The 19,003-nt window shown below is 36.4% G+C and overlaps 2 protein-coding genes across 2 annotated transcripts; one reads left to right on the plus strand and one right to left on the minus strand.

The window, feature by feature from the left end:
* Window positions 1-892: 892 nt before the first annotated feature.
* LOC145569039 (proline-rich receptor-like protein kinase PERK8) lies at window positions 893-4,946 on the plus strand. Its single transcript, XM_081628418.1, has 4 exons — window positions 893-1,579; window positions 2,824-3,084; window positions 3,174-4,058; window positions 4,250-4,946. The coding sequence occupies exons 1-4, from the start codon at window positions 1,123-1,125 to the stop codon at window positions 4,729-4,731; spliced, it is 2,085 nt and encodes a 694-aa protein (XP_081484544.1). The 5' UTR covers window positions 893-1,122; the 3' UTR covers window positions 4,732-4,946.
* A 303-nt stretch (window positions 4,947-5,249) lies between these two features.
* On the minus strand, window positions 5,250-18,173 carry LOC145569040 (putative transferase At4g12130, mitochondrial). The gene is made up of 5 exons (XM_081628419.1): window positions 17,530-18,173; window positions 6,520-6,773; window positions 6,284-6,382; window positions 5,825-5,983; window positions 5,250-5,739 (listed from the first exon to the last, which is right to left on the minus strand). The coding sequence occupies exons 1-5, from the start codon at window positions 17,970-17,972 to the stop codon at window positions 5,495-5,497; spliced, it is 1,200 nt and encodes a 399-aa protein (XP_081484545.1). The 5' UTR covers window positions 17,973-18,173; the 3' UTR covers window positions 5,250-5,494.
* Window positions 18,174-19,003: the final 830 nt, after the last annotated feature.

A 19,003-nucleotide genomic window follows, 5' to 3' on the forward strand; every position in this document is an offset into this window, starting at 1 on the left:
GTTAGAAATAGTTCGGTTCTTTTTCGGTTCAGTCTTATTTCAGTTTGGTTTAGAACTGGTTCGGTTCATTAACGGGTTCGGTTCTTATACGGTGTAACGTTATTCGGATCGGTTCGGTTTCAGGTTCATTCACATACGGTTCGAGTCGGTTTTCGGTTTCAAAAAAAACGGTTTTTAATCGGTTCGGTTCTCATTTGGATCGGTTTGTTTCGGACAGTTAAACGATTTCGGTTTGAAATTTGACAGCACTAAGCATAAGTCATTCTTGTCATCAAAATACGAAGTATGATGCGATGCATTGCTAATTTGCTATTAGCCCACTATTTAAGAGTTTTAGTAATCCTTCCACGTTTATTAAATATTGCCCCCATTTTACATTCTAATTTAATTTGTCCCTAAAACATTACTTACTCCGTCTCTATGCTTTTTGCCTCACTCATTGCCAAGGTCAACTTTTAATAATTATAACAGTAAATTCTCAGGAAAATCTATATTCTATAAGGAATAATATAATCACGTGAGATATTAACTATCTGAGATTTTGTTGGATTCATCTCGTTATATATTTTCTAAATACAATACAAATAACCATATTTTTATAATTTGTACATATTAAAAAATGGAGTATATACATTTAAAATGCGTCTTAGATAAAATAAAAAGTCAAATAAGCTAAAAGCATACTACGTATGTGATAAAGAGAGTCACAAAAGTAAGTAATATATATGCAATGAGACGAATTTTAATTCTTATGTACTATTTTTTTCTAAGACTTTAACCAACTTAACCATCTAATCATCTACACGTCATAAATAAACAATCAAACGGAGATGAACAATATTTTAAAAACCGAACAAAGTATATAATCATAAACCATTTATTGATTAAATAAAAAATACTCAAAAAAGGCAGCTATCACCTTTAGACCCTCGTTTGAAAATACGTTACTTAATCGGTTACACCCCCACACCATCAAATTTTCTCCCATTCATTTCTTATGTTCTCACTACAACTTCTTCCTCCAAAACTCCACCCTTCCAACCCAAAAAACAACACAACTTAAAACTAAATTAAACCCACTGAACCCATACTAGATCCGCCACTGTACTTGAAAACCCAGAAATGGTTAAACCATTCAAACTAAACATTTTCTTCCTCGTAATTTTCTTCATCTTACTATTATACTCATCATCGTCATCATTTTTTCAATCAATTTTAGCAGAAACAGAGTTAAGAGCTTTAATGGATATTAAATCATCTTTAGACCCAGATAATAAAATCTTAAAAACATGGTTAAATGATGGTGACCCATGTAGTGGTTCATTCGTCGGAGTTGCTTGTAATGATCACCGGAAAATTGCTAATATTTCATTACAAGGAAGAGGACTCACCGGAAAATTGTCGCCGGCGATCGGAGATTTGAAGAGTTTGTCTGGGCTTTATTTGCATTATAACTCTATTTCCGGCGAGATTCCGGCGGAAGTTGGTGAACTAACTGAGCTCACTGATCTTTACCTAAATGTTAATAATTTTACTGGGATTATTCCTCCTGAGATTAGTCACATGACTAATCTTCAAGGTTAGTGATTTTTATTATTGTTAATTAATTATTTGAATTGTTTTTTTTTTTTTTAAAAGTTGCAAATAACGAAGTACGGAGTAATAATTAGTAAAAGTATTAATTTAGAAATGCGTGGGAAAAAATCATGCATTGAATTATGTAATTATTGTTAATTAAGCTTAATATACGTGATTTCTAATTTTTTTTTTTTTTTTTTGGCAATATTGTACTCCGATAAGTAAAGAGTTAAGAGCTGTATATATCATTTTCCTATCAGAATACTGAGATATTTAATCATATCTTAAAAGTGTATTTCTTTATTATAGAATTTCTTGTTTTATTTTTTTTTTTTTTTTTTTTTTTTTTTGAGAGTCAGGGATAAATCAATTTTATTTAATGATTTAGAATTTAGAGAATTTTGGATTCTTGGATATTCAAAATAAGATAGGGGCTTTTCATTTTACAGTTTTGAAATTTATGGATTTTTTTTGTTTGGGAATTTATGGCAAAATACAGTTGATGAATATCTTGAGTGTTGTTAGCAAATTTGCATGATAATGAGTGATTTGTCTTTCTTATTGTTTTTAAAAATTGGATTCATTTAGAAAGTTTAATTTTTAGTTGTTGGAGGGTTTTAATTATTGAAGGTTCCCTTTCACCCCCTTATGACACCGAGGGTGTTACTCATGTGGTCAAGAGTAAAATGAGGTCCATCTCTTGGTTGTTGCTAGCTACATCACTATGTAACTGTACTTCTATGTGCTCCTTGATATTTTTTGCATGTACATACGCAACATTGATGTAAGATTAATGTTGCGTACGTGTTATTTTGTTGGGGGTGTAACATTAATTATCAATGACGCGAGAGATTTGTATAAAACTGTACACAAATTCATCATTATATCAATTTATGACTGTCCTAAACGAGCCTAAAAGAATAAAACTACCCCGCGATGGAAATTTGATCAAGTTCCATCCAAACATGTACCATATACTTCGTACACATGATTTCTCTCAATTGGTACGCTTAGAAGTTTGATCTTCCTAATCTTTTTGGCTGATTAATCTTCTGAAACATTAGCCTCAGATGTAGCTGGTTTCTTGTATACTTTGTATTTTGCAAGAGTTTCATATTTTAGTCAAATGAAGTTAGTTTTGTGGACATATCTTCAGGAGATTTGATGTTCAAGTCGAATAAAACTAATTGGTCTTTGTGTTCATTTTTTGAGCATTAGCTTACCTGAATACTTACTATACTGCAGTGCTAGACCTATGCTGTAATCGCTTGACTGGCAACATTCCGGCACAACTAGACTCCTTGACCAAGCTTGGTTCTCTCTCTTTACAGTATAACCAATTAGATGGTTCAATTCCTCCAAGCTTGGGCAGCTTGCATGTGTTAAAGAGGCTCGACTTAAGCTATAATTTCCTTTCTGGACCCATTCCTGCAACCATAGCCAACATCCAACCGCTTCAAATTCTAGATGTCCGGAACAATTCTCTCTCAGGAGCTATTCCGGCCTGTAAGTCTGAGATCTATCATCTTAAAAAGCCTGATTGCTTATTGTGAGGTGAAGTTGATTTAATTTTCTTTTTCTGGATGAAAATGCAGCATTAAAGAGATTGGATACAGGATTTCTATATGGAAACAATACAAAGTTATGTGGAGCAGGATTCCTTTCCTTGAGAGCTTGCACTGCCTTGGACAATTCAAATGTAGATTTCAACTCACCTCGGCCATTTGATTTAATCTTCAAAAACCACACAACACCGAAGCATGATGAACCCAAAAATGCAAGTCTCCAAACCAAATGTAGCTCTACTAATTGCTCAAAATCAACAAAATTCCCTCAAACAGTCATTGTTGTTGGGGTTATTACAGCCTCAGTAACAATTGCAGCAGCCGGATTTTTGACATTTTTTAGATATAGGCGGCAGAAACAGAAGATTGGCACCATGGCAGAAGCCTCTGAGAGTAGGTTCAGCACTGACCATGCTATTGATCTGCAGAGCAAGAGCGCCTCACCGCTGGTCAGTCTAGCATACTCCACTGGGTGGGATCCACTGGCAGATGGTTTAAATAGCGGAGACCTCTCCCAAGAGGCTCTTCAGAGCTTCAGGTTCAACTTGGAGGAGGTGGAATCTGCAACACAGTACTTTTCAGAAGCAAATATGTTGGGAAGAGGGAACTTCTCAACTGTTTACAAAGGAATTTTGAGAGATGGGTCTGTTGTAGCTGTTAAAAGTATTAGTGTGAATAGCTGCCAGTCTGAAGAGGCGGAGTTTGTGAAGGGGCTGAACTTGCTAGTTTCACTCAGACATGAAAATCTTGTCAGCTTGAGAGGGTTCTGTTGCTCTAGAGGTCGAGGGGAGTGTTTTTTCATCTATGATTTCGCGCCCAAGGGAAACCTTCTAAAGTATCTTGATGTGAGCGAGGGAAGTGATCTTGTTCTTGAATGGTCGATTAGGGTTAACATCATCAATGGCATTGCCAAAGGTATAAATCACTTTCTTCCAAGTTCTTGAAAGAACAGTCACTTCATAACCTAGTTCATACAGCTAATAAATTGCCAAATAGGGCATTTACATCTTTAAATTAGTAAATACTAGTACAAACATCTTTCAATTTTTACACTCTTTGCTTGCATATCTTGAACTAGTACTAACTTCCTTGTTTTTCATGTCCAGGTCTATGTTATTTGCATGAAAAGAACGATAATAAACCTTCAGTGGTTCACCAAAATATGTCAGCAGAAAAAATAGTGATAGACAACCAATATAATCCATTGATCTTGGATTCTGGGTTACGTAAGATACTAGCTGATGACACAATCTTCTCAGCACTCAAAGTAAGTGCAGCCATGGGATACCTAGCCCCGGAGTACATAACCACAGGTCGATTCACCGAGAAGAGCGATGTATATGCATTTGGAGTGTTGGTCCTACATATTCTATCCGGGAAGCAACAGCTAACAAATGCAATGAGATCAGCTGCTGAGTCTTCCAAATTGGAGGATTTTGTTGACCAAAACCTCAACGGGAAATTCTCTGTGACTGAAGCCTCAAAGTTAGTGAGACTCGCGTTGAATTGCACACATGAGCTTCCAGATGAAAGACCATACATGGAGGCTGTAATCCAAGAGCTAAACAAACGCAATAGTGGTTCTTGAAGGGGCTGAAGTGCAGCTTACAGCTGATGATAGGCATCAATGGTTTCCTTTGGCCTTGGAGGCTTCCTTTTGAACCATGCGATGAGAATCTAATGAGTGATTTTAGTTAAGATTTTGACACTTTTTTTCAGGTGGTCATAACCTAATGTTGAGAGTGTAAAGATTTGTAAATTAGGCTATTAAAATATAGAGCATCAAAATGATTTTTGCCTTGATTGATTCTGTGATAATTTGAGTCTGCTCTAACCAGAAACCTGAGGACACTCCTAAAACTTAACAAACGACAAAACATCAACAGCGGACCGTGCCTTAACCATGCAGGAGTAATGGTATCAAAGGTGCAAATTTTAAACCAAAGTTGGAGAAAAGGAATGTAATTCATCAGCTACAATACAGGCAGAGTGTCTAAAAACTGGCAATACCAACAAGCACTGAATTAAAGGGCAAAATAAAAACAAGGATTAATAGGGGGGCAATTACTAATTAGTCAAAAACAGATTTTTTATTCATCTTGCTGGGTTCAACATATCTTCAAAGGACTACATTTTGTTATCCAAAGACCTATCTATTCTCGTTAATGGTATCAGTAATCTTCAAAGACGTAGACAAGTAGTATAATGTCAAAAAAAAAAACAAAAAAAAAAAAAACAGCCACTTTATTTCCGCTACAACAGCTGGTCTAAGTCCTATAAATTGAAGCTGCAAAACTTACTCGAAAGCAATCCATGACACTAAGAAATAGAGGGCAACGAGCACCAGAAACTCAAGCAATATCAACACGCTCCTGATTATCAAGAAACCACTCGGATGGCCACCATTTGGGTCTAATAGCAACAACCTCTACATCTTCATTTCCTTGTATAGCAAGTGCACTAGATCCTTTGAAGGCTTCCTCCAAACGCAGAAGACCTAATCCACGAGACCCAAGGGCAGTAGTCACAGCCCCGACCTTCTTGCCTGATGATGCATTTACCACTACCGACTTGGGAGCGACTTTCTGCTCTACCTCTGTTAGAAGAAAGATAATGTGGATATTCAAAACAAACAAAAAGGAAAACTAATATAAATTTTTGCAAATAGAAACTAGGCTTACCTTTGCCGTTATCATCAAGAAATTTCAAAGGAAGCACACGTTTTCGGATGACACCGCGATGATGAGTTCGAGCAACCAATTCTTGTCCCACATAGCACCCCTTATCAAAACTTATTGCATTAAGGCCTGCAAGATTGTATTCTAGAGGAATGGCTTCATCTGCAATACGCAAAGACAATAAATCATATTAAGGTTTCTGAGTTAACCAATGAAATTGTAGCTCACTTCCAGTAAAGGATAGCAAAGATTCCAAGTCTACCAATAAACTTAATTTTCGGGAAAGGAAGCATAGCAACTTGAGACCAAAATTTAACAATTTCGATTCAAATCTAAATGTCCTCAATGCATTGTTGACGTGAAGGGTGATAGGAGTTTTCCAAATACATGCTGGCATGCTACAAAGCCAGATTAAAGCAGGAAAGGCAAAAAAGGATGAAGATATTATGGTAAAGGACAGACCTTTTGGGATCTCGTTTGGACCTTCTGCAACCCCTTTCTCTAATCTCCATAGCAGATAATTTTCTTCAGCGACTTCTTTGCCAGCCTCAACCAACGGAGCTGCAACAGCCAATGAACATCTATTAACTCATTTCTTCCCTACCTAACATCTAAAGTTAATTGTTGGATACTTAGATACTGATTGTAAAGAACTAAAAGAGAATATCTGCTTCTAAGATAAATTAAATAAAACTCACGTGGAGCCCCGGAGGGAAATATCCCTCTAAAGCCAAGACAATCCAACCTTGGATCCTTGAACCACTGCCACCCGCTTTCACTCCCTTGTGCAAATGACATAGAAGAGCTATCAATACTCCCACCATAACCTACACCAGCGACCTCTGGTTCTTCGACAGATGAAGATTTATCAGACAAATTTCCACCAAACCTTTGCCAACAATTGAATTCATCTCCCATGTGCTCAATGTCAACCTTAGACCTCAACCGATATCTACAAGATTATGCAACATAAAATATCAGAGGGTGCAAAGTGGAGCTAGAAATAAAGTTGTTCTGAACAAAAGGCAGCAAAATCTAAAGTAGCTTACCCACCAGCCCAACTCAAGATACACTACAAAATTCTGCCTTTTGACAACAATCATTGGCTTGGTTCTGATGATTATAAGCACTACTTTGTATAAGACACAAAACCTATATCAGATCATACTCATTCACTGATCAATGCCTTAGTAATATCTCTCCCTGATACAAGCTCCAGGTAGCGAAACCAAAAGATGGTTAAGCAGCCAATGATTAGGCAACTACTTCGACTCTAATTATTACACATTTATTACTAAAGTTCAATTGCGGTAACATACAAAAATCAATATTCAGTTGTGGTACTCTTCATTCTATTGCAATTGCCAAACCACCAGAGCGTCGGAAATAATTGAAACTTTCAGTAACAAAGAAATACAAAAATCCTTAAGAAAACCAGTACCCAGGAAGCATTACTCTTCTGACCTCGTTGTGCTAAGTAAATGCTTGATGCAATGCACAACTAAGGCTCCATTTGATTTAGTGGGATATCGCCCTTTTCCTTTGTTATGTTAGAGGGAGTAGAACAATTTTTCTTAGGAGGAAAGTTACCATCATTGATGAGAAAAATTGTTGCCCTTGATGTTTTGATGATAACACAAGTCAAATAAATAGACTAATGCCTTGATAAGTCGTGTAGTTTGTTTTGACAAAGTTACAGGAGTAATTCAAGGTAAAGGAACAGGAGCTTAAAGAAACATAAGACTTGTTGCAGTGTTCCTTTGAAGGACCAGGACCAGAAGCTTCGGAGTAGAAGCTGGAGAATGAAGACTCGGAGCAGAGACTTCCTAAGGGAATTATAAAATCTAGAATATTTTATGTTTTAGGTTCTATGTAAGTGAAAATATTTAGAATTTGATGACTAGTAGAATGCGATTTTAATTGAGTTTAAAGATAGAATTTATGGTTGCTTAATTGTAGGAAAATCAGTTTTTGGAAAAAATATCTTTTTTGTTTTGATATTTAAAATATCTTTTTATCTTTCGGAAAATATCTTTCAAAAAGATTACAACTAATTTCCTATGCTTGCGCTACTATGTTTGATTAAGTCCCCCACAAAACAAGGAACCTACTTGTTATGTAGTTCAACGTGCCCTGGGTTTTAGGACACAATTGAAGTACTGGAAGTGGTGGAGTTGAGTGGCGTTGATATGCAGCAGTAGTGGCGAAAGTAGAGGAGGTAATGGCGTTTTCTTCGAGCCATGATTTTCTATAAATACTGAAGTAAATTTCTGGAAAACCTCACCTTCTCAATCATATTTTTCTATCTTACAAGTTTTCTAAAAGAGTCAAGAGTCGCATTCTACATTAAGTTGTTAACTTTCTTAATTACTTTCATTAGAGTGTTTTCTTTCACAAGTTGTAATTGGGGATTGAGCGTTTGAGTGAATTCAAGAGAAGTCAAAAAAGAAAGAGAGAGAGAAGAGAAAGAGAAGAGAAGAGCAGTGAGTAAAGGGACTTACTGCTGGGAACCTCAATTTTATTGAGGAACTTGAAGATAGAGTCTTTAGCTTGTAATAGTTTGATTGCCCTATTCTACTAAAGAATCTTTCCTAAAATTCCAAGTGGTCGCGGTTTTTCTTCTTGTTAGGGCTAAGAAGTTTTCCACGTAAAATCTCCGTGTGACTTTCAAGTTCCTTTAGCTTAGTTTTATCGATTCCGCAAAAAGTTAGCTAAATTCTCTTAAACTACAATTCACCCCCCTTGTAGTATTCTTCCAAAGTAACAATTGGTATCGGAGCCTAATCCTCTCGAAATCAGGACACCTTAAAGAGGAGAATCTTGGCATAAGATGAATACTCACGAAAAGCTCGAAGAAGGATACTCTACTCAACGACCTCCTATGTTCAATGGGAAATTCTACGCATACTGGAAGAACAGGATGAAGATCTTCATCAAAGCAGCACACAACTATCAAGTCTGGAGAGTCATCGAGGTAGGAGACTTTGAAGTAACCAAAACCAATGTTGAAAATGAGGTAGTTCCTAAATCAATGTCTGAATATGAGAAGGAAGATTTTGATAAAATGGAAATTAATGCCTTGGCTGTTAAGTTACTTCACTGCGGACTTGGACCACACAATCATATCAAGGGGTGCAAGAATGCTAAAGAAATTTGGGATTTGCTTCAAGTTACCCATGAAGGAACTAATGAAGTGAAGCGTTCAAAAATTGACTTACTCATGTCAAAATATGAACGCTTCGAAATGCAACCCAAAGAATCTATCCAGGAAATGCTTACTAGATTCACTAACATTATTAATGAGCTAGTTTCTCTCGGTAGAAAAATTCCTACAGATGAACGGGTGAGAAAGGTGCTTAGGAGTCTGCCCCAAGATGAACGTTGGAGAGCTAAAGTGACAGCTTTTCAGGAAACGAAAAACTTCACAAAGTTCAATATAGAACAACTTGTTGGTTCCCTTATGACTCATAACTTCATCTTGGAACTAACAACAGTGAAGGCAACAAGAACAAAGGGCTGGCAATGAAGGCAGACCAAGAGGATTCTGAAGTGGATGAAGAAGAAGCTGCAATGCTGGTGAGAAGATTCAAGCGAATGTTCAACGAGAACAATCGAAACTCAAGGAACTTCCAGAAGAAATCCTCCAACACCAAACCTAACTACGGTTGTCACAAATGTGGATCCACGGATCACTTTATCAGAGATCGTTCTCAGTGGGGTGGGATGGGATATTGAGAAAGGAAAAGGCAGGGCCAAGGAACAAGGGAAGGACAAATACAAAACTCCCTTTTCCAAGATCGATGTCAAGAAAGCTATGATAGCTATCTAGCGAAGAAGATGAGGATGAGCCTAAAGAGGAAACTGCAAACCTTTGTTTGATGGTCAACTCAGATGACAGACGTGCCTATCTCAAGGAACTGGAAAAGGAGGTATGTGAAAGTAAACTCAATCCTGCCAACTTAGAACTTTATCTAAGGATGTGTTGATTGACTTGTTAATTGAAATGGAAGTAAACTTCAATGATAAATGCATGCAGAAAGATGAATGTCAAAAGGTTCTAAAAATCTGGAAAGATCACAGTGCTTGGCTAGAAACAGCACGAAATGATATCCAGACCAAATTTGGTGAACTGTATGACAAACATCTTCTTATGGCTGAAATGCTTGAAAGAGTTAAAAAGGAAAATATCACTCTAATTGTGGAGCTTTCCCAATACAAACTTATCAATACTGATATTAGTTCTAGCAGTTCCTCTAACGATCCTATAATTTAATGCTGATTTTGAAAAACTCAAGTTGGATCTTGATAATTTGAAACTCATAAAGATGGTCTAGAAAAGGAAATGCAAGGTAGAAAAAATAGAAGTATTGATCCTTCAATTACTCCCAAATGGATTAAGGATGCTAAGTCAAAATAACTGAAGGACTTGGATATGAATCCAAAATGAAACGTAAACAGAAAAAATATGTAAATTTACCAAGTACATCTTGACTGTGGAAAAAAAAATGGAACATGATAAAAGAAATGTTAAGCAAGTATGGGTTAGGAAAACTGATATTGCTTCATCGTCAAAGGAACCTAAGGATCCCGGGGTTCCTGAAACTAATACCTAAGTTTTCTTGTAGGTCCTAGTGAGGGGGAACAACCTATGGTACCTCAACAATGATTGTTCAAAGCATATGACAGGTGATAAATCAAAATTCCTTTCACTAGAGGCCTATCCAGGAGGAACTGTGACTTTCGGTGACAACAAGAAAGGAGAAATCATCGCTAAAGGCAAAATTGGAAAGTCATCCTACCAAGGAGAAAGTTTATAATAAGAATTCATTGTGTGTTGAAGAAAGCATTCATATTATCTTTAATGAGTCTAACTTGTTTATGAATGTTTAGGAACAAGATGATAATGATTTTGAAATTGGATTAGTAAGAAACAGGAATGAAGAAGAAGAAGAGAATCAAAAGCAAACCAGAGAAGAGCAAGCAGTTCTAGAAGAACATCAACAAGAAAATGCCGAAATTCCCCATCACAGAAGAATAGGTCTATGAGAACCAGCAAATGGAAAAGATGGTGAATAAAGGTGGGCATGGGCCGTGTCGGCACGTGGGCGGCACGGGCCGACACGATTCTGGCACGGCACGGCTGCTTTGAACAAAAAAATTAAAATCCGGCACAGGAACGGCGGACGGCGCGGTCGTCGGCACGCCGGCACGGCCCACCAGCCCGGCACGGCACGCGGCCCGCCAAGCACACTAATTATTGTACAATTTTTAATTATCATTCATTTATTGTATTATCGATTTATCGTACCGGCATATAATAAAATAAGTTATTCATTAATTTTTTTGTGTAATCGGCTTATCGCACACGTAAATTTTTTTAATTATACGCATTGTTGTTTTTTGCTAAATTAATAAAAATATTTATATAAACTTAAACATAAATTATTTATATAAATTAATTAAATTAAAGTTGTTCAAAAAAAAATATATATTAACATTAACATAAACATAAATTAATAAAATTATTTATATAAACTTAAGTTGTTAAAAACAAATATATATCGATTTTTTTTTTTTATATATATACATATATTTAAAATATATATATATATATATATATATATATATATATATATATATATATATATATATATATATATATATATATATATATAATTCGGGTTGGCCCGCTACCCGGCACGGCACGGCCCGCCTCGTGCCGTGGGCTGGGTCGGCACGGCACGATGTCCATGTTTAATGGTGAAGGAATGAGCAAGAAGCCCCTCAGATAGGAGTATTTCAGCCGAAGCCATTCAGTTATCAGTTCTCATCCCACTTATCTCATCATCGGTGATATTGGCAGAAGAACCCAAACAAGATCTCAGATGAGCTGCGCATTCAACGCATTTCTCTCCATCTTGGAACCTCGAAATCATCAGGAAACCTTAGAAGATGCTGACTAGATCGTAGCCAAGAGGAACTAAACGAGTTTGAAAGAACAAAGTCTGGCATCTTGAAGCCAAACCAAAAGACAAGAAGGTCATCGGACTTAAATGGGTCTTGAGAACACTGGACGAATATGGAACAAAGCTCGTTTGGTTGTGAAAGGCTACAATCAACAGGAAGGTATTGATTTCGAAGAAACATTTGCTCCAGCGGCTAGATTAGAAGCTATTCCAATTACTTTTGCTTCTTTCATGGGTTTCAAGCTTTATCAAATGGATGTGAAATGTGTTTTTCTCAATGGTTACTTAGTGGAGGATGTGTTTGTAGAACAACCTCCAGGTTTCGAAAGTCCAAAATTTCCTAATCATGTTCTTAACCTTGACAAAGCCCTTTACGGTCTTAAACAAGCTCCAAGAGCTGGTATGAAAGACTCTCAAAGTTCCTTTTGCAAAATGATTTTAAAAGAGGAAAAGTGGATAAAACTTTGTTTTTAAAATCACAAGGAACTGATCTTTTAGTTGTACAAATATATGTAGATGATATTATCTTTGGTGCAACTAACAATGTCTTGTGCAAGTAGTTCGCTAATCTCATGAGTGGTGAATTTGAAATGAGCATGATGGGAGAATTGAACTTCTTCCTTGGATTACAAATCAAGCAAACAGAAAAAGGAATCTCAATTCACCAACAAAAGTACATCAAGGAACTGCTGAAAAAGTATAACCTTAATCAAGCTAAGACAAATCATACTCCTATGGGAACAGGCACAAGACTAGATGATGATCCAACGGGAACAAGTGTGGATCAAAAGAAGTTCAGAGGTATGATAGGTTCCTTACTATATCTAACTGCTAGTAGACCTGACATTGCTTTTAGTGTTGGATTGTATGACACACAAACAGTCAAATCCTAAGGAATCTCACCTAACTGCTGTAAAAAAGATACTAAGATATTTGAAAGGAACTGATGATCTATGTATCTTCTATCCTAGAAGTGATTCTTTTGAACTGAAAGGTTTTACAGATGCAGATTATGCAGGGGATTTAGTCAATCAAAAAAGTACATCTGGTATGGTTCCAGTTTCTTGGACCATGCTTAGTCTCTTGGGGGTCTAAGAAACACAACACTGTAGATTTCTACAGCTGAAGCAGAATATGTTGCTGCAGCTGCGTGTTGCTCTCAAGTGCTTTGGATAAAGCAACAACTTAGAGATTTTGGTATGAAATTTGATTGCATTCCTATCTTCTGTGATAACACAAGTGCCATCTGTATCTCTAAAGATCCAGTTCATCATTCTCGTGTTAAGCATATTCATATTAGACATTACTTCTTAAAGGATAATGCTGAGAATGGTTCAATTAAATTAGAATTTTGTGAAACTACTAATCAAATTGCTGATATTTTGACTAAGCTCTTAAACAGAGAAAGACATGAGATGATGAGGATGGAGCTTGGAATGATTAAGTTGTGTCGAGGAAAAGTCTTAGGTAAAATCTCTATACTAATGTACATTTATCTCACACAAAATGATATGTTTAATTACATAGATAAGGCAAGAGATTTAAGCATGTATGTCCCAAAGTTGTGCATAAGAGAAATGATAATTCTTGAAGTCCTTGACTGATGGCATGAGCTATGTTACTTGTTCCGTGTATCAATTTGCATATCCATAAGTTTATCTTTTCAACAAAAAATTATCATTTGATTTATTTTTTAATTTCATTATATTTATCTCATCAAACACGGTTTATCTGATGGATACATTTAATATTCATCTAATTTTGTTGAAGTGATCCCTTAATATGCAAAATACATTTCACTCTAGAATTATCTTTTTAGTTTCCCAAAGCTATAAATGCAGAGGACGCATCATCATTATTCACCTCACCTAACCTTTTCCTGAAGCGACACCTCATTTTTACCTCACTATAAAAAGGATGGATGAATTCGGGAAATTTACACCTCTCAGGTCAATTATTCCCCTTTTTTACAAAGAACCTCGCTCAAATTCTCCCATGGACATCTCTCCAAAAGACCAAACCCTAACCAACATCCAAGAACCCACTGTAAAAATCCAAGAAATTTCTACAGACGAAAACACAGCCACACTCAAACAGCTTCTTCTTGAATACCCTAACTCACCAAAATCACCAAAATCAGAACAAATGGCATAGGAACAAGAAATACCCAAAGAAGAGGAAGTTGAAGAGTTGGGTGTCTTGTAGAAGCACAAATCTGCAGCCATGAAGAAGCTAGAGGAAAATGCAAAGCACTTTGTGTCTGGTGGTCTCTGCTTGAATCTTCCATGGTGCTAAGCATGTAGGTTTAACGAAACTCTAGATCTAATTGAATTTCAAAATTGGACTTATTTATTGAGTGAATGTTTCAATAAACCCATATATGCTGGTGCTTTGAAGGAATTTCATGCTATCTTTAAATGTGAAAAAGGGGAAATTTCATGTACAATTCAAAATAAGTTAATTGAATTTGATGCTGAGTATTTGGGGGAATTGTTTGAAGTTCCTAATAAAGGTTATAAGTTGTATTTCAAAGGTTCTGTGCAAAAACCTCTTCCTAACATCACCATAGACTCGATTGTTGAGCATTTCTAAGAAAACCCTAAAATCACGTATGTCAATCACAACAATTTCACCCCTCTCCAAAAATTACTCTTCAAAATTGTCTTCAATGACATCGTCCCTTGTACCCAAAAACGAGATTCAGCGAACAAGCTTGACTGTATCTTCATGTATTGCCTTAGAACGGCAAATTCCCATCAACTTTCCTTCTATCATGATCCAACACCTTGATCATTGTGTTCCCAGGAAGTGGAAAATTGGCTATGCAAACCTTCTCAGCACTGTCTTTGAAAGCTTTGGTGGTGACCTCTCAAAATATGAACCTCTGCCCCTCAAAAACAATGAATATGTGCAAAGAGTATTTTTAAAGAATCGAGGTCTGCATGTAGTGTATGGATGTCTAGAAGAATTACCAGTTGAGCCTGAAAATGCAGAGGAGTCTAAGGCTGGGAACCAGTGGATGTTAAGGAAGTTGAGATGGGAACTCAGCACGAGGGAGAAAAGAAAGAGAAAAAGAGAGAGAAGGAGAAGTCAGTTGAAGTTGAAGATGTGCAGGAAGTAGGAGTACAGAAGACAAGGGAAGAAAAAGAAAGAAAGCGGAGTCTGTTGTCTTTGACTTAGATGAGCATGAAATGGAAAAGGAGATATCTGATCCTACTCCAACAGGATCTCCTCCCGAACCTGCAGGTCCAGAATTTGCAGAAATCAGTTCCCCGAGGAAGCTAAATGAGGCTGTATCCATTGAGCTCAAGGAATTGAAGGACATGCTCAAAAAGGTCATCACAGCTAGGGTGGATGCTCTGGAGAAAGTTGTAACATGATGAAAGCTGTAACATGATGTGCTGGTGATGCCAAGGCTTTACTTCTACAGGTTGCTCAAGCAAGGGATGAAGCTATTAAGCAAGTGATGGAGAAGATCGAAGCAAAGCTCTCTGCTAGCCTATAATGATGATGTTTCTGTTTTTATTTTGCTTATCTTGAACAATTCTCTTTTGGGTCTGTAACTAAATCTGGGATTACTTGTTTTCTTTTGTGAACTTGTGGATTTGGTACACTTTTGGCCGATGTTTAACATTGGTTTTGGACGGATGTTTTATTATTATCTTGTGCATATTCTCTATTTTGACTATTTATATGCTCTCTGCCTTATCATTAAACCATGTTATGGTGTTGGGCTTGAGATAATCTGCTATATACATTGTGTTTTTGATAATGCCAAAAGGGGGAAAGTACACAGGTAAACTACTTACACACCTATCATCTATCTCTACTTTAAAGTTTTGTGACTCTCTGGTTCTCACTCAGGTATAAAACTTACTTCCTTCAAGTATTCTTTGAGTTTTATTTTCTTTACAGTAGTCTAAATGTCTTGAGATTATTTTTGCTCTAAATTTGTTTGCCTTGTTTGTCATCATCCAAAAGGGGGAATATTGTTGCCCTTGATGTTTTGATGATAACACAAGTCAAATAAATGGACTAATGCCTTATAAGTTGTGTAGTTTGTTTTGATAAAGTTACGGGATTAATTCAAGGTAAAAGAACAGGAGCTTAAAGAAACAAAAGACTTGTTGCAGTGTTCCTTTGAAGGAATAGAAGCTTCAGAGTAGAAGCTGGAGAATGAAGACTCGGAGCATAGACTTCCTAAGGGAATTATAAAATCTAGAATATTTTATGTTTTAGGTTTTATATAAGTGAAAATAATTAGAAATTGATGACTAGTAGAATGCGATTTTAATTGAGTTTAAAGATAGAATTTATGGTTGCTTAATTGTAGGAAAATCAGTTTTTGGAAAAAATATCTTTTTGTTTTGATATTTAAAATATCTTTTTATCTTTCAGAAAATATCTTTCAAAAATATTGCAACTAATTTCCTCACCTTGCGCTACTGATGTTTGATTAAGTCTCCCACAAAACAAGGAAACTACTTGTTATGTAGTTCAACGGCCCTGGGTTTTAGGACACGATTAAAGTACTGAAAGTGGTGGAATTGAGTGGCGTTGATATGCAGCAGTAGTGGCGAAAGTGGAGGAGGTAATGGCGTTTTCTAGCCATGATTTTCTATAAATAATGAAGTAAATTTCTAGAAAACCTCACCTTGCTCAATCATATTTTTCTATCTTCTAAGTTTTCTAAAAGAGTCAAGAGTCGCATTCTACATTAAGTTGTTAACTTTCTTAATTACTTTCATTAGAGTGTTTTCTTTCACAAGTTGTAATTGGGGATTAAGAATTTGAGTGAATTCAAGAGAAGTCAGAAAAGAAAGAGAGAGAGAAGAGAAAGAGAAAAGAAGAGCGGTTAGTAGAGGGACAACCTGCTGGGAACTTCAAGTTCATTGAGAAACTTGAAGATAGAGTATTTAGCTTGTAATAGGTTGATTGCCCTACTCTACTAAAGAATCTTTCCTAAAACCCAATTGGTCTTGCTTTTTCTTCTTGTTAGGGCCAAGAAATTTTCCACGTAAAATCTCTTTGTGTGACTTTCAAGTTCCTTTAGCTTAGTTTTATCAATTCCGCAAAAGGTTAGCTAAATTCTCTTAAAATACAATTCAACTCCCCCCCCCCCCGGTAGTATTCTTGCAAAGTAACAAAAATCATTTTCCTTTGGTGAAGAAGGTATGCTATAGTTCCTCTTTACTCCTCACTTCTCTATTTCCTCTCCTTATCCACAAGTTTTCTTATCATCCAACAAACAAAGGAAAACCCTTTTCACAATCATGTTTTCCATGGAAATTATTTTCTTTTAAAAATGACAATCTATGAAATATGGTTTCCATCAAAACAAATAGAGCTAATACTAAAAAAAATTTGTATGACCATGCCTTAAATAAACCAAATATCTAATTTAAATACTACAGTAAAAAATAACCTGCCTTTCTTATAGAGCATACCCTTAAGAAAACCAAAAAAATTAATCTTTCAATACCAATTCTACGTGCAAGTATAATCAAATATTTCGTACATTGTTACTCTGTCCATTGTGCAATTTTTATTTATTTATTTTTTTTTTAATTCGATTTTCAAGACACAATTTTGCGCATAATGTCAGTCAGATTCAAACTTGAAACTTCTACGTGATAAATCATTTTTAAAACAACACGCACACAAAACACAAAACTTCTCACAAGCATTTCATCAAACACCATACATGCAACAAACAGAATCAAAACAAACCAAAATCCTCACCTCTTGAGAGTCTGAACTAGCTCATCCACCATCGACCCATCAACATCCGCAAGCAACCCCATCTCGTCATCCCTCGGGCCGGGCCCAGAGCCCGTCGGGTCAAGCTTCTCATCAAGACGAGGCGGTCTATACAGGAAAAAATCATACAAAAACCGACCTTGAGGGTTCAACAATGCCGCGTAAACCGGGCGAGTTCCGACAGTGGGCATATTGGTGGACGCCATGTTGGAAACTTTGTCATGAACAGAATCATCGAATTGGCGAACATCATTGGTGAGCAAACCTTGCAGGAATTTGACGGAGTCTGGACCGGTGAACCGGATAACGGACCGGGATTTGAGGCGGGAGGAGAGGGGACCCACGTCTTGGAGGTGGGTGTGTTGGGTGGAGAAGAATCTGAGGGTTGTTTGATGGGTGAGATGGGCGAGTTTGTGGCGGGGCATTTTGGGAATTTTGGTTGTTCTAGTTTTTGTTTTGATGGAGGAGAGAGAAAATGGAGGTGGAGAAGGAGGAGGAGGAAGATGAAGGTGAGGTGGGAGGAAGTGATGACACGTGGGAGTTTTGGAGAGTTTGGGGGTGTGGAGATGGACACGTTTGATGAGGAGAGAAGAAGAAGAAGATGTTCGACAGATTGCTCAAGTCAAAGACATTGAAATTGGAGGGAAATGTGTTAACTACATGTCTACATTTCCTTAAAAAATAAAAATAAAAAAAAACAAAAACTACGTTAACTACAAAGAGTGAAAGAGGGGTGTCAATTCGGGTGTTTGAATCGGCTTCGATAAGATTAGATCGGGTCAGATTTAATTTCAAATTTGAGTTATGCTAAATTATCATATCTATGTGAGTCAAAATTTGATCGGATATTTTTCGGATCAGTTTTGGATCAGGTCAGATCGAGTGTGGCTTTGACACCTCTAACTATAAATAGAGATTAATCGAGAAAAATTTACGATTTTTATAAATCAGTTAATTGATTGGGTGTCCGTGAGATTAAACATGACTTGATTTGAAAAGAGGAAAAATAAATTGATGCGGCAATTGGTGTTACATGCATCCTTATGCATTTAGGATACATGCAACACCAGCCCAATAAAGAAGCAACCCAATTGCTAAACTCGCCCAAATGCCCCAAAATGAAAATGCGACCCAACCCAAACCTTCACTTCACTAACGCGACCCACTCTAAATCCATATTTTTGTTTTCGATTTATCTTTTTTTAAAAAAAAAATACCGTTTTACTTCTCATTAATTTTTCAAAAATAAAATTCTGCAATTAATTTCTCTTTTTCTCTCTCTAAACTCCATTCTCTCTCCTCTACATGATTTTACTTCACTTAAAACTGAAAAATCAACAATGGATATACGAGAAGAGATGCAAAATCAAAAGGATTGTCCTAAAAAAGGTAAATTTTCTCTGATTTTTGTCCGAATTTATGTAAATTTTTATGAATATCACTGACTTTCGTCGTT

The sequence above is a fragment of the Chenopodium album genome, chromosome 11 (assembly GCF_948465745.1).
Source record: "Chenopodium album chromosome 11, dcCheAlbu1.1, whole genome shotgun sequence".
Taxonomy (NCBI): domain Eukaryota; kingdom Viridiplantae; phylum Streptophyta; class Magnoliopsida; order Caryophyllales; family Amaranthaceae; genus Chenopodium; species Chenopodium album.